Source organism: Sarcophilus harrisii, chromosome 2, assembly GCF_902635505.1.
Source record: "Sarcophilus harrisii chromosome 2, mSarHar1.11, whole genome shotgun sequence".
In the NCBI taxonomy this organism is placed as follows: domain Eukaryota; kingdom Metazoa; phylum Chordata; class Mammalia; order Dasyuromorphia; family Dasyuridae; genus Sarcophilus; species Sarcophilus harrisii.
Window position 1 is genome coordinate 422331905 of NC_045427.1, and position 15347 is coordinate 422347251.

Sequence of the window (15347 nt, forward strand, 5' to 3'; positions counted from 1 at the left end):
GGGCCTCTACATTATCAATTTGTGTGGGATCCATCAACAGACAGCAGAACTATAAAATACATTATAATGCAGACTGATTCCTTTCTCTCATCTGACTCTGACTCATTTGATTTCATAAGCCTTTTTGTCCACAATTATGTATTTGCCATGTTTTAACTGGGATTATATTTAAATTGTGTGGATGCTACGTCAAAGTAGCATGATTAACATGAGAAAGTTACAGAAAGTGAAGTACCCCCTTCTGTAGAATTTGTACATTTACTCAATCTTCTCTCAGAAGTGACAATGTACCTGGAGGATACTTTATATACTCAGGTTATTGTGGATGTAGAACAACCTCTCTTTGAACTTATTTGGACTTATTAAAGGGGGGGTGGATCTTTCAGGTTACAGTCTAAATAAGATACAAAGAAAACTAAACACAATTCAGAGAATTAGAAGTTATGAGATGGAAAGGACCTCAGATATGATCTATTCCAATCCTCTCAAAGACCAGAAACTTAAGGGTTAGCCCTAAGGATGAGAAGACTTGAATATGAGCACAGTCATTTAGGAACCCCAATTCCAAGCCCAGAGATGGCAGTACCTAAAAACAAATAATAGAGCAGCAAGAGTTGGATCCAGCTGAGAAGGGTTGGCATAACATTTCCATTCCATACCACTGAAGTTTGCTCCCATGGGGAGGAGAAATATTTAAAAGAGATGGAAACCTTACAATGGATATAATCTTACATGGATCTGGGACTTAAAGAAAGCACTCATCCTGCCTAAGGCAAAGAAGAATCAGAGCTTGAAGGGGCAACTGAGCCCTAGAGGAGAAGAGCATGGATCTAGAGAGGAAATTTCATGGAAAATGGGAAAAAAATTATTATGGGAATTACCATGGGAAGGGCAAAGGATAGGTAATAAATGTATAATCAGGAACACAGGAAAATTCCTACCATACAGCAATATTTCTATCCTCCCTATCACGTGCAGACTTGGAATTTCTAAGAACAGAAGGCAGGGGGCAAGATCTACAAAGCAATAATGGAGAAACTGTTTAGAAGATGGGACTCAAAATAAGTTCCTTAGAAATGTTAATTCCATGTGGAATGCAGAGACTAAGGAAAGAATAAATAAGTATGAGGGTCATAAAAGTAAAGAGAAATGATAATTTGAAATGATAAAACAAGGTGTAGGGGGAAAGGAGAGGAGATTTTACTTTATTAACTGAAAGAAAAAAAGAAGATTTAGAGAGAAAGAAAAAGTAACTAATAAGCAAACGCTAAATCTAGGAAAAAGGGTAACAATTGTGAGGAGTCTGACAGTGTGGGGAAGAGAATCAGTGAGAATAGGGTTGTTTTAGAATAGATTAAGCTAACATAACTGAAAAGTTAATATACTGTCTTTACAGAAGAAGAGGGGGAAGGGATCCTAATTTGGAAAAACTAATATTAGAGACAAATGAAAAGAATTATAAATCTGGCTCTAATAACTTTAAAATGTGAATAGGTTAGTCGATTAAAACAAACAAAAAAAAAAAGTGTGACAGATTAGATAAGAAAATAAAATGCCACAATTTGATGTGCAGAATAAAAACGAGGGATTGGAAAAAAATTTATAATGCATTATGTGAATCCATCTCTTTGAAGAGATAAGAGACTAAGGATGTGGAACATTATGAATAGTTTTAGAATTGGTTTATGAGTGGGTTAGTTTTGCCGAATTGTTTTTGGCCTTTTTTTATTCTTTGTCATTAAGTATGACTCTCTTGACGGAAAAAGAAAATATTCAGAAATAAAGGAAATATAAAAACAAAACAGTGTGCAGTCATTTTTCAATCATGTCCAAATTGTGATTTGTGAACATATTTGGAGTTTTTCTGGCAAAAATACTGGAATGTTTTATTATTTCCTTCTTCAACTCATTTTATGGATGAGGCAAACAGAGTGAGAATGAAGTGAAATGCCCAGGGACACAGCTAGATTTGAACTCAGGAAGAAAGGTCTTCCTGACTCCAGGTCTGGTACTCTATGCACTATGTCACCTACCTGCCACAACCTTTCCCCCTGCCTCACCTAAAGGTACCAAACAAAAATAACATTAAGAAAATATATACTAACAATCATAAAGGGGACCACCCAAGTCAGCAAAAATCTATTAATCAGTGGAGAAAAACTGGCCTCAGCAATTTTCATGTTCCTTAAACAAACAAAAACCACATAAAGCTCATGGCCAAGTGATGGAAGATTAACAATCAGTATCATTTGCTTTCTTGGCTTTTTAATCAACATTATGTTCAGCTCAATCCTATTCTAACATATTGAAATAAGTTAGATTGTATCACAATCTAAAACGCATATACTTTTCTTTGCCATAACTCCTAAAAACCTGTATATAAACTCAACACTAGTAAGCCAAAAGATCTTACCTTGTTCATTTATATTAATATTTCAGAGAATGGTTTCCATGGGAAAAACTGTTTCTGGCAAATTACAATAAAAGCCATATTTAAGAATTAAATGCGCGTGCACACACACACACACACACACACACACACAATTCAATGCACCTTTTCCCAATCACATATTAAAAGGAAGCTTTCAATAACAACAATAATCATGTTCATTCATCAAATATTTATTGAGCACTTAATACTAAAAGACGCAATACTGCTTTTTAAAGTTTTGGTGTTGAATACAGCCAGTGAGAAAGTAAGGAAAATGAGACATAATACTAAAAGCACTGTACTCTAATGCAAGAAAAAATCTTAAGAAGTTATCAAATCTAAGACATCCATGTTACAATGATAGAAATAAAAGCACATGTTATTACTGACCTACTAACAATTAAAAAACAAAAAATTATCAAATCAAAATATACCTACAACACCAAATATAAGAACTGACTAAAGAGTCTAAAATTTCTTTAACTCTTAGTTAAAAAAAAAACAACAGATTTTAGATAAGGCTCTACTTACTTACAGTAAGGAAACATATCAACTTGTTACTGTATACTGTAGGTCCCCAAGTAGACTATAAAAACTCCTTTGGGTCAGACACCATTTTAAGCTTAATCTCTGTATCTCTCACACCTAGCATGCACAGTGTCTTCCACACAGCAGTACTTAATAAGTGTTTCCAAAGCTGATCTGTCCAAAGAACATTTCTGGTTCTTTGAAATATATTGATGGGACCTATAAATAATATTACAAAAAGGCTAGTAATATGAAAACTTCTGAGATAATGGTGAAAAAGCAAAATTCATGAATATTTTGAAATAGAAAAAGGAAATAGAGCCATTTCTGGGCATAAAAATAGCTGTAGTTAGAATTTTCCGACATTTAATTTCATACCTTAGGGGGCGCAAAGTAATGTAAACATAAAAGAAATCTACAGAAATCCCTTCTTATTCACATTTAATGACAGAGCATGGTATGTGGACAGTTTGAGACATGGTGCTCTGAGAATCATGTTCGAGTTCTAGTTGTAATTAGACTAAAATGCCCTGTGAAACAGAGAGGAGGGAGAAGAAAAGGGGGAAAACATCCATAAAAATAAAGATTAAAATAAAAGAAAGAAAATAATCCTTCTAACTAGTTGTTGAAATAACTATGTTCACTCTATCTCCATGATGTTCATGTCCATGTGACAACAGAGAAGTGGTCCCTTCTGTTAGTGGGTAGAAGTGAGTAGGGGGAATACTAAAACCTCTTTTTCTTCTGCAGAGTTAGAAATGGCAGGAGGTTTTCTAGCTATGAATTCTCTCCTTTTTGCCTGAGTTCTTCAGACTAAATCTGGAAGGAAAGTATTCTTGTTATTACTAAAGCTGACCTCCTGCCATGTCTTGGCAACTAGCAGCATCCTGCCCTTCTCTACTTGGCCTCTCTGACAATGCCAGTTGTGTTTTTGGCCTTCATTTTCCCCTGCAGTAGTTTCTAAGCTGCTTAACCCAGATTGGATTTGGAATTCAGTGTAAAGATCGTGGGCACTTAGGTAGATTTGTCACTCTGGTTGCTGGGAAGGAATCCTTACCCTGCCATCGGCTGGACTAGCTGCTCTCCTTGGAGGCCAAACAAATCAAGCCTGCATGGCTGCACTCAAGTGCCGGCAGTGTGAGAAATGAATGAGGTTATTTATTTGTTGGCTGGCAAGCTGTCATTTTCCCGGGGCTGTGTACATGGCCATCTCCGCCTGGTTTCCTCTACCTACTTACGCTCCAATCCTGCTTCTCATTTGGAGAATGCAGGGTCACAGGACCCACAAATACAGACCTACTGGGCGAGGCCCTTCCTGAAGCCATCTCAGTTGACCACGAGCCTCCTCCAAACACTAATAATTCTTGGCCTGGCTTCTACTTGTCTACGACAGGACAAGCTCCTGGAAGAGAGGTATTGGTACTCTGGGCTATGTGGTTAGTTATGCAATTTTTGTAGTGTCATATAGGCCACTGGGTATTATAGACATTATGTTAAAACATTATGTTTTTAAAAAAAAAAAAAAAAAAGACACTATGTAGGTGAATGGGTTGAGAAGGGGTGGATTGGTGGGGAAGAGATGGCCAAACACATAAATGAAGGCCAGGACAACTAAGATTTCATTAGGAGAATGAACATCATAAAGAGTGTTTCATCAACCAAGCTATGGCAGCTTGAAAGAACCTTAACAAAAATGTTAGAATGGTCATGTTGATTCCAGCCTTGCATTAACAGCTTATTCTGGATAGGCTGGAAACTAATCAGAGCCCTGAGTATCCCAGCTGGTGGTGAGGCAGCTGGTAGTCAGAGCTGAAAATACCACATCCTTAGGTTCATATTAAACACTGTATAGAGATATATAGTGTATATCTCTGTTCTTCCAAAGAAATGACCAAACTCCCTTCTCAACAAAGAGGGAAGGCAACGTTCTAAGAAGGGAAATCACTGGCCTTAGGAAACCTCCAGAACTAGAACCTGAGTTTCTCTCCTGAGACCAAAATTCTTTCCCCTGTATCATGTTGAGTACAGTGACCCATATCAATAAAGTAATCTCTCTTCTCACTGGTTTTGCTTGGCAACCCCCCACTCCCACATTTCTCACTGAGGCTTGGCTCTTCAATAGTACTGCACTTGACTAAACACCAAAGTCACAGTTTTAAGCATTGATGACTTAGGGCCCTGCACCATAGCCTTTAACCTAAAGCTATCCACTATATAATCTTCTTCAATCTTATGGGCTTCAGCAGGTAAGATTCATTTCAGGAACTATCAAAACCAAAAAACTTTTCAACACAAGAAGAGTCAGTCCTATGAGTCTGTCTCAGACAAGGAGCCTTTTACAAGGCAGCAGTTCCACAAGTTCCTCAGATGCTCCCTTTGGTTAGAGCAGTAAACTTAGTTCTACAGAATTTGGCTTCCCCAGATCTGGCAGTTTGATAAATACACTTCCCACTCCCACCTTCAGTGTCTCTTCTATATCCTTCTGACCTTTAACAGCAAGTAACATTAGATGAAAAATTGATTTTTTTTGGCTACTGATTTCATAAATGAAGAAAAATATACTGTTTAAGGTGTTAAATATTTTTACATGCAACAAACCTGGCAAATACCTGGCCTCTGTGCACACTGTAGAGATCCAGGCATAAATGTCAGCGCTATAATTTGTTATAGGTTTCTGATGACCAGCAATGAAAATTACCACAAATTCTCACAATTTAAACCACTTTTACGTAAATGAGGACTTTCCTAAAACAGCTGCTAGAGGGAACTTTCCACCGAGACTCAGCAGGGCTCTCAAAGACCCTGATAATGTGGCTCACTAGGGCACTCATTCTTTCAGAAAATCCTACAAATATAAGTTTCTCTCCAAGTCTATGATTTGACCTTTAATAAAAAAAAATTTTGCTAATAGAAGCCAGTTAAGAAAATGAATAGAACAGTTTTTTCAGCCTGAACAAACGTCATTTTATATGCTCACTCTTGCTATAGTCTATACCTTGCTAGTCAGCAGGGCTGAAAAAACCCCATGTGGTCACCTTATTTCAAGGGCTCACTTACCAGACATGAAGTAGAGTAATAAGAAACCAAGAGTTGAATGTATCAGGCATCTGGCACCCTATAAGACAACAGCAAAACATTTTTTTAAATGAAGGTACTTTGAAAGCAAAGTGTGAAATAGCATATTTATTCTATTTTAATTGCTAGTAGGAAGTTGATCAATTCATTCATTCATTCATTCATTCATTCACCATTTATTTATTAAGGACTTATGTTCAAAACTCTACACTAGGCATAGGAAAAAATATAAAGATGACAGCTTTTACTAGGCAATGTTCTCTGATGATTTCATACAGCAAAATAGCCCTTAAGACCTCAAAATCAACTTAAAAAGAACATAAGAAAATTTATCCTTTTTTTTCCTCTCCTAACAAACAAAGACAGGCATTCTTAAATTTTTTCAGATCAAGGATTCTTTTGGCAATCTGGTGAAATTTATGAAGCTTTCCTTAAAATGCTTTAACTATTTTGTGTTAAAAACAATGGTTAATAATGCCAAGGGGCTTATGGGTTATTCATTCCTCCTTGTGCCAGGGCTGAAAAGTGAGGGTTAGGTAGGCAGTGGCATAAAATTCACTAACTCCCCATCCCCACACAGTGCCTAATGGGAAAAAGCACTGACCTATTGAATTTCTTCCCAAGCTACCTCTTCTGATGTGCCTTTTGTACTTCTCCCTCTTCCCCCCATAAGGACAATCAGAATCATCTCCCACCTGAGAATCCCTTCTTTCCATCCAATCCCTTAGGAGTTAACCAGCCACCAGGGTAAAAGGCACTAGGCAGGAATATGCCTGGTATTTCTATTTTCCTCCTCCATTATCCTCCCATGGCCAGCACAGGCTGGTTTTGTATGATACTGAATTTAGTGCAGAGTGATTTTTCTTATACTTTAAACAGGCCCAATGTGGTGGTTCTATTTAATGTGGTGGTACAATTATATTAGAAGTTTTTAAATGATTAGATGTGCAAACTATACCAAAAAAAAAAATTAATAATTTGAAGGAAATGTTAAATTCTGGTTGGATGTTGAGTATTTAAAAAAAAAAAAAAAAAAAAGAAAGATTTTTTTCTCCCATCTAACTTCATATGGAACTTGGCTTTATGCCGACAAAAAGTGCTACAGAGATAAATATAACAATGGATTTAACCGAATGACAAGGAGAGGATTCTTTGCAGAAGAAAAGGTCTAGGAGAAAGAAACAGAGTCTGAACAACAAAGGAACATGGTATTCAAAACAGCTAGCACTGCCACCCTTAGCCCTATGGCAACCCAGTCAAAAGAATGCTTTTCACCACTCACTGACAAAAGTAGGCAGGGGTTCCAGCTGGTTCCAGATCCCACAAAAACCAGTTCTGTGCCTAGACTCTCAAATCTTTCAATTTTTTAAGAGGCCAAATCTCAGATCTTCTCAGAACAACCTTTGGCTGAAAAACAATTTTAGGGCTCTCCAAACCCTCCTGGCAGATAACCTCCCCCTCCTCAGTGAAGGCAGGCGGAGTTTGATCCTTAAAACAAGAGGAAGTAGAACACGGAAGCTTAATGTGGTTTAAGGTTATGCCTAGCTACACTGTCCTCTAGATCACTAATTCACTAAAGATAGAGATGGTATCTCATGGGTCAGAATAATTAATCAAATATAAAAATGTACTCTAAGTAATAACAGAGAAGCAGTAGTTTGGGGGAACAGAAAAAAAGCAGATCTTCTGGTGGTAGAGAAGAAGTCAAGGAAAATCAATTTTCAACAAAATAAATCATCTTGCCTATCATGAGTTACTTTAGGGATGCCTACCCTTAAGAGAAAATTGGGAAGGGAAAAAAAGACTTATGACAATGGATGTAGATACATAATCAACAGGGACCTATGGACCTCAAGAAATTATCTGGGTAAAGATTTTGAAAAAGATGGTAGAAGTCAGAAAATTTCAAGCTCTCCGGATTTCCCCCACAAACAGAACAAATTTACACCTCAGAATGAATATAGATGATAACAAAGAAGATTTGAAACAGGACTGGGTGCTCCTGGAGCAACCCAAAAAAACCCTGAAAAAAATTCCAGGATGGGATTTAACCAGTGTGAAATGCAAACACTTCCAGGTAGATTCCACAGAAATAGCAAGGGGGGGGGGGGGGGGGGGGGGGGGGGGGGGGGGGGGGGGGGGGGGGGGGGGGGGGGGGGCATCCCTGGGACCAGATGAGTTCAGCTAAGGCTCGAGCTGGAACCACTACAAGGAGGGTATTGGGGGTTTAAGTCCTGTTAGAGTAAAGGAAGGCTGGTTAGGAATACCAGACCCAGCTATGCTGCAGCCCTAGGAGAGAAGGAACTTGCACACCTGGTAAGTGCAGAAGCAGTGGGGAAGCGTCACTGATGGCTGCAGGCACTGCAGAGGGGTAGATCTCTTGGTTGGGGTTCCAGCATAGAGGGGAGAGCTAAAGTGAAGAGAGGAGAGCTAAAGTGAGCTAGGGACACCATTCCCCAAAACCCACAGGAGTTTACACTAATAGTTCACATTAAAAAACCATAAACAGACAAAGAAGAAAGAACCCAATCATAGGAACTTACTAGGGGAATAAAGAAGACTGGGATTCATCTTCAGAGGACAGGGAAGTTAAAAAAAAAAAAAAAATGCATTTTTTACCCCAAAGATGATAAATGGCTATCTGCCCAGAAAGAATTTTTAGAAGAACTCAAAAAAGACTTTAAAAATCAAGTGAAAGAGACTGAGAAAAAACTAAAAAATAAGAACCATCAAAGAAAAACATTATTACGAAAAAAAAAAAAAAAAAAAAGCTAATCAACTAGAAAAGGAGATAAAAAAAAAATCTTGAAAAAGAAAATAATTCTATGGGGCAGCTAGATGGCACACTGGATAGAGGACTAGTCCTGAAGTCAGGAGGACCTGTGTTCAAATCTGGCCTCAGACACTTAACACTTCCTAGCTGTGTGACCCTGGGCAAGTCACTTAATCCCAATTGCCTCAGCAAAATAATAATAATAATAATTCTTTGAAAATTAGAATTGGGCAAGGGGAAACCAGTGAAGCTATGAGGCCAAGAAATAACAAAACAAAATATAAAGAATGGGGAAAAAAAAGGGGGGGAGGAGGGGACAGAATGTGAAACATAAGGAAAACAATAGATCTACAGAATACATCGAGAAAAGAAAATATATGAATAATTGGACTACCTGAAAGCTGTGACCAAAAGAAGAACTTTGACACAATAAAGCAAGAAACAATCCAAGAAAATTGTCCTGGAGGGGTAGAACACGAAGGGAAAGTAGAAACAGAAAAAATCCACTCACCACCACCTCAGTGAGTGTTGAAAAACATTCATATTTTTTTTGTGGAAAACATAAAAATATTGTCACATTTGGAAATCACCAGATCAAAGAGAAAATTTTGCAAGAAGCAAGAAAAAAAAATTCAAATACACCAAAGAAACAATTAGAATTGTACAAGATTTATCAGTGGCCAAGCTAAAAGAACGCAGGATCTGGAATCATATATACTTGAGGCCTATGGCCAAAAAATATTATATCCAGAAAAATTATCTATAATATTGAATGAAAAAAGTGAACATTCAACAAACTTGTAGATTTTCAGGGCTTTGTCTTAACTAAACTTGAACTTTACAGAAAATTTAACATATGAGTCAATATCAAAGATTAATTTCAAGGAACTCGATATAGACAAATTGTTTATGTTTTTTACATGGAAATGTACATTATATCTTTAAGACTGACATTTGTAATTGGGTAACTCAAAAGAAAGATTGGGGCAGAGTTGAGTATGATCTGATTCTAAAAAGCAAAACTTTAGGAAAAGGTAAAAATAATAATTATGCTATATGAATGAGGTGCAGAGGAAGAATGATACGGGGAAGCAGATGGGGGAAGAGGGCTGGTACTTCTAGAAATCTATTCATATCAGGAATGAGTTTAAAAAAGTGTATGTGTGTGTGTGGGGGTATACTATGAGGGCACAACACTCTCTAAAATCTATAAAGAAATAAGGGGAAGGTATAGGATAAGGATAAGAAGGATGTGTTGATTTATGGCAGTGAGACAAGGTATATAGTTTAAAGGAAAAGAGATAAAGAAAGGAAAAGGTGGTATAGATAAAGTGGGTTACAGAAGGATGTTTAGATTAATAGGAGTGGAATAGGGTATATAGATTGGTGGGAATGTGATAAAGAGAAAAGAAAAGGATCAGGAGGAGAAGATAAGGCTGAGATCCATGATTGGGGGGGAGGTTAAGTAGTAGCAAGGCAAACTAAGGAGCATAATTAAAGTAAAAGAGTCAACAGGGATAGGACATAAAAGATATATACAAACACTACAATAGGAATCAAGAGTAGAATTTATTGGGGGTTTTGTTATTGTTTGCTTTTTTGGTGAGGCAATTGCAATTAAGTGACTTGCTCAGGTTTGGTGTTAAGTGTCTGAGATTGGATTTGAACTAAGGCCTTCCTGACTTCAGGGCTGGTTCTGTAACCAACTGAACCATCTAGCTGCCCCTGGAGTATAATTTATTAAGAGAAAAAAAGTAGAGCTAATAAGTCAAACTTAAAGATTCAATCAAAAGAGAAATCCACATTATGTCAACCACATTAATATTGTTTTAATGTATATTTACATATACAGATGGATATATATATATATATATATATATATATATATATATATATCTGAATCTGAGTATATGTAGTATGTTTGTATATAGATATATGTATCTAACTGTAATCTGCTTGGGGAAGGTAAAGGGATTCAAAGGAAAAAAGAATAAAGTAGAAAATATCCAGCAGAGAACAAAAGAATAACCTACAAGGAAGTAAAGAAAAGATGGACATTCATGAATATAATCTCATCTATTATTATGCTTTCTTGAAATGGAAATTTATTATTATATATTTTTAATCCTCACTAAAGTTCTACTGAGCACATGACAATGTTTTGTTTTGTTTTGTTTTTCAGTTTTTCTTTTTCTATTGTTTTTTCTTATTTTATATTTAGTTCAATTTAAAAAAAAATTTTTTTAATTATATAAAGTAACTCCCTTTATTCAGACAGGTATAATATACATTATTATTCCCACTTCATAGACAAAACAAGTGAGGTCCAGAGGTAATGAGTGACCTGGGAGGCTATCTGCCTGCCAGTGCAATCCTCCTTTCCACTCTATCATATTCCTCATAGTAGTACCAGGTAAAATTCTTTACTCTATTGCCTATGCACTCCAGAATCTGTTCAAGCAAAAAATTAAAACAAGTATTATATTGCCTTAGGCATCCTAACCAAGTCTGTATAGAATTAGGTTTATACTGGGCAGCTCCCTACCCTAGGGAGAAACTGAGGTTTCTTGGAACTCTTTCAATCTGATAAATGAAATTTGGCTAAGTCTAAAAGACAATCTGTTCTGCTACTACATCTACTTCAAATTTTCCCAACATCCCCCAGGACTCCTTCCAAACTTCTTGAAGACAGAATTAGCCCTCAAGCTGTATGGCATCCCAGTCAGGAGCTGAAGTTGGGTCACGGTTTTCTCTGGGGGCTGCCACCTCACTGTTCAAGATAGGAAGAGAGTAGAAGAGCTGCACTGTACTAGAATACTGCCTTGTCAGAGTACAAATGCTCCAGTTATGGCCATCCTAATGAGAGTGCCATATACAAATGGGGAAAAAATGTAGTTTCTGTGGCAGATAAGTGCATCATGATTCAGTGAATATTGAGAATTAAAATCCATATGCAAATCTGTAGGTATCTTACTCTGAGTAAGCCCTCATTCTAAATTCCTGGGAAATGAATGGAAAAAAAAAAAAAGAAATAGGATAGGGGAAAAAAAAAAAAAGGAAGAAAACCAATATTAAGAAAGAAAGCTATAAAACAAAAAAGAAGATTTTTAAAAATTTATATCAAAACACAATATTACAAAAATGAATGTTGAAAACTATCTTTACATGTGTTTGGAAAATAAAATACTATTGAAAATTTTAAATAAAGAAATTCTGATTCAATAAATACCAAACTGAACTCATCATAAAAAAAAAATCAGAACATATATCTAAATAATTATCAGATATATATGCAAATATGTTTAAAAGAATTGCACACATTTAATCTATATCAGATTGCCTGCTGTTTGGGGAAGGTGGGTGATAATGGAAGAAAAAATTGCAATAAAAGTAGTTTAACAAAAATTAATGCTGAAAACTATCTTTACATATATTTGGAAAAATAAAATACTATTTAAAAAATAAGCAAATTAATTGTCAGAAATGACTCAAAGCATTACCTCGGTCATTGTTTAGTATGGGTGATGGTATAATTAATTTTAGGAGACAAAAACATTTTACTGGGAGTCAAGAAATCTTGAGTTCTAGTGTAACACTGCTATTATTCTCATCCTATGTTACCTTAGGAAATTATTTTCTTCCCTCAGAGCTTTGGTTTTTTCCCCCCGTGGTAAGTAACCATGACCTATCACATTCTTTCTAGTTTTAAAATTATCTAACTGTCCATTTCAAAGTAATCACTTCAAAAGGCCATCTGATTACTATGCCAAGAAGGTGGTCAGTACTCCAAACACTCTTGCACCCTTTCATTAGAACTGTCTTTAGCACTAGGTCACAAATTGTGTGTAAAAATTAGCCTCATTACTTTGTAACCCTGATCTTTAAACCCAAATTTTAATTCCAAGCTTCTTCAACTATCTCTTATCCCAAATTCGATTCAGAATAGTGTTGCGCTATTTCAAAAAAATTAAATTCATCTTTAAGAAACACACATTTATTGCCTCTAATGTTTTTCATAAGTATGAGACTCAAGTTCAAAAGACAATGTCAAAAGGGACATCCTGGATACATTTTAAGTGAAGAGCATTATCACTGTTATAATAGTATTATTTTATAGCACATCTCACATATGATAGATTAAGTTAGGGTAAAGCTCGAAAACAATTCTATAATGAGGACTACGAAGATATGAACTTATGAAATTATGTTATAAAAATTTTCTAAATATGTTATAATGAGCCATGAGCTCAAATTCTTCTCAAAATAGTCAATACTACATTCAATCCAGGGTCCTTTATTGAAGAATAGGAACAATTAGCAACCATCTCAACATCATACCAAAGGCACTAAATTTTAGAACTGTATGCCAATATATATGTTTGTTGATGACAATTTAAGGGATGTCACACTGGCAATGTTACTTAAACTGTGAACTGGCAGAAGTTGTTTAAAACACATAGATAAGAAAATTTTATCATTGTAGAAACAGTATAGTTCTTAAAAGCAATGGCTACTTCTCCAAATATAGAAACAATGCTTTTTTCCTTTGAACTGATTCTACATTGAGAAAATATTTGGAAATCAAAAAGGGGGAGAAAAAAAGCTTTTTCTTGGAACATAAAAAGGGGAGAGTAAACTGGGAAAGGGCAAGGAAAAAAGAACGGTTACATGCAAATTGCATTAGTTGCATGCTAAATTGCATGAAGCAGCCTAAGAATATTACAGCTGTATTGTAACACAAGTTAAAAAATTAAAAATATATGGTTTTAGTAAACAACTCTATTTATCTGTTGAAGGAAAGTATCCAAAATGCATTCATTTGTTGTTTTAATTAAAAGTAACAATGAAAACGTCGGTCACATCTGGATCGTTTCTGCTGTCATCTAGTATAATAATGTACTAATATCTCCCAAATGGGCAAGATTAACCTGTGAAATTGGCAATTCGTGCTCTTTGAGACTGTCACAGGTATTTGCTTCAATTACTTTGAAAATTAAAATAAAGATATCACTGTGTAATCTTCTGATAGTTATACAATTATTTTTTCAATTAAAATAAAGCTTTAAAACAGAGAATGTCTCACTAAAAGTAAGACTCAATTTTCTCAGTTGTGAAAAAGATATTATAGTTACAGTTTGTACAAGAAATGGATAGTGTGTTCTTGATTAGTGATTTAAATCGAAGACTAGACATGATTCCCTTTCTTTTTCAGAACTACTACAAAGCAGTAACTTACTTAGAAAGAATTCCTCGAAGTCGGTTTTCTCCACACAGCTAGTGTACATGCGCAGGGCAGCAATCTTAATCTTCTAGACAAAGAGAATAAAACCAAACTCAAGACACGACCAGTGGGACAATCTGTACATTAGGTAGGGATCACAGAATCTCACAATTATTGAGCTGAAAGGGATCTTGAGTAACCATCCAGTGAAGTCCTCTGCTAGATGTTTACCTATGTCTTCTTGAGGGTTTGGAGGGACATAGATTATTGCCCTTTAGGAAGTCTACTTTAATTATACTCTAAAGTCAAAAAGTTTTTTCTTATGACCAATTGACATTTTTCCTGCAAGTTTAATTAATTAATCGCTTTACGGGGCAACTAGGTGGCACAGTGGATAAAGCACCAACCCTGAAGTCAATAGGACCTGAGTTCAAATCTGGCCTCACATACTTAACAGTTCCTAGCTGTGTGACTTAACCCTAAATACCTCAGGGGGAAAAAATTAATCACTTTATTTGAGTCTCCAAAAACAAAGAGATTTACTACTTGGAATCCTTATTAATGCCAATAAAACACACACACACACACACACACACGCACACCCTTTCATTCCTTTACCCCTCACAGACTAACACAGTTCCATTTCTTCTAATCTCTCTTCTCAAGGACAATAAGTCATTCCTTTAATTCTTTGCCACTTTTTCTGAATCTTCTTCACTTTCTACACATCCATTTTAAAGTCTGCTGAATAAAAGCAGCTTTTGTACTGTAAGGAAATCACTGAAGTCATCAGACTTTTGCAGAGATAGTCGAGTTTTTAACAATAACAGCTTTGTCTATAACTAATAAAGAACGTTCTCTCTTTCTGAACTAATTACTTCTAAGAAATTGAGGATCAAATATGTAGGAAAACATTCTTTCCTGTCACTGAATAAACTGGAGTAGAAGAGAGACCTTCGTTAGAATTCCTCTAAAGTACTCAAAATCATTGGATCATATCTACAAAACTGATGTCAAAATCTGTCAGTACAACATGGTGGTAGGTGAAGAAATATTTACTCATCTCCAAAAGCATTTTCAAACTATTTTATAAAAAAAAAAAATCAACCCAATATTTGGCTGGTTAATTAAAGATTCATGGGGAAATTGAGATTTTCGGTTTATATCAACAAAAAGAATTAGCATTTACTTAAAGAGAAATCAAAAAGTTTTAATAGCTTGATCTTTTCTATTAAGGGAAAAAAAATATACAGTTCTACAAATATGCTACTGGTTCCACAGCATTTTTACTACTCAGTTCTGTTTTTCATGTTAATTTT

The 15347-nt window shown here is 35.7% G+C and overlaps 1 protein-coding gene across 1 annotated transcript in view; it reads right to left on the reverse strand.

The window, feature by feature from the left end:
• Positions 1 to 15347, reverse strand: part of LOC100930308 (ubiquinol-cytochrome-c reductase complex assembly factor 1) — a 120383-nt gene that overhangs the window by 73224 nt on the left and 31812 nt on the right. Inside the window, exons 5-6 of the mRNA XM_003756933.4 lie at positions 14044 to 14116; positions 6017 to 6074 (exon numbers count right to left, since the gene is read on the reverse strand). Of these exons, the coding sequence (XP_003756981.1) occupies positions 6017 to 6074; positions 14044 to 14116 (131 nt within the window). The remainder of the gene's footprint in view (positions 1 to 6016; positions 6075 to 14043; positions 14117 to 15347) is intronic.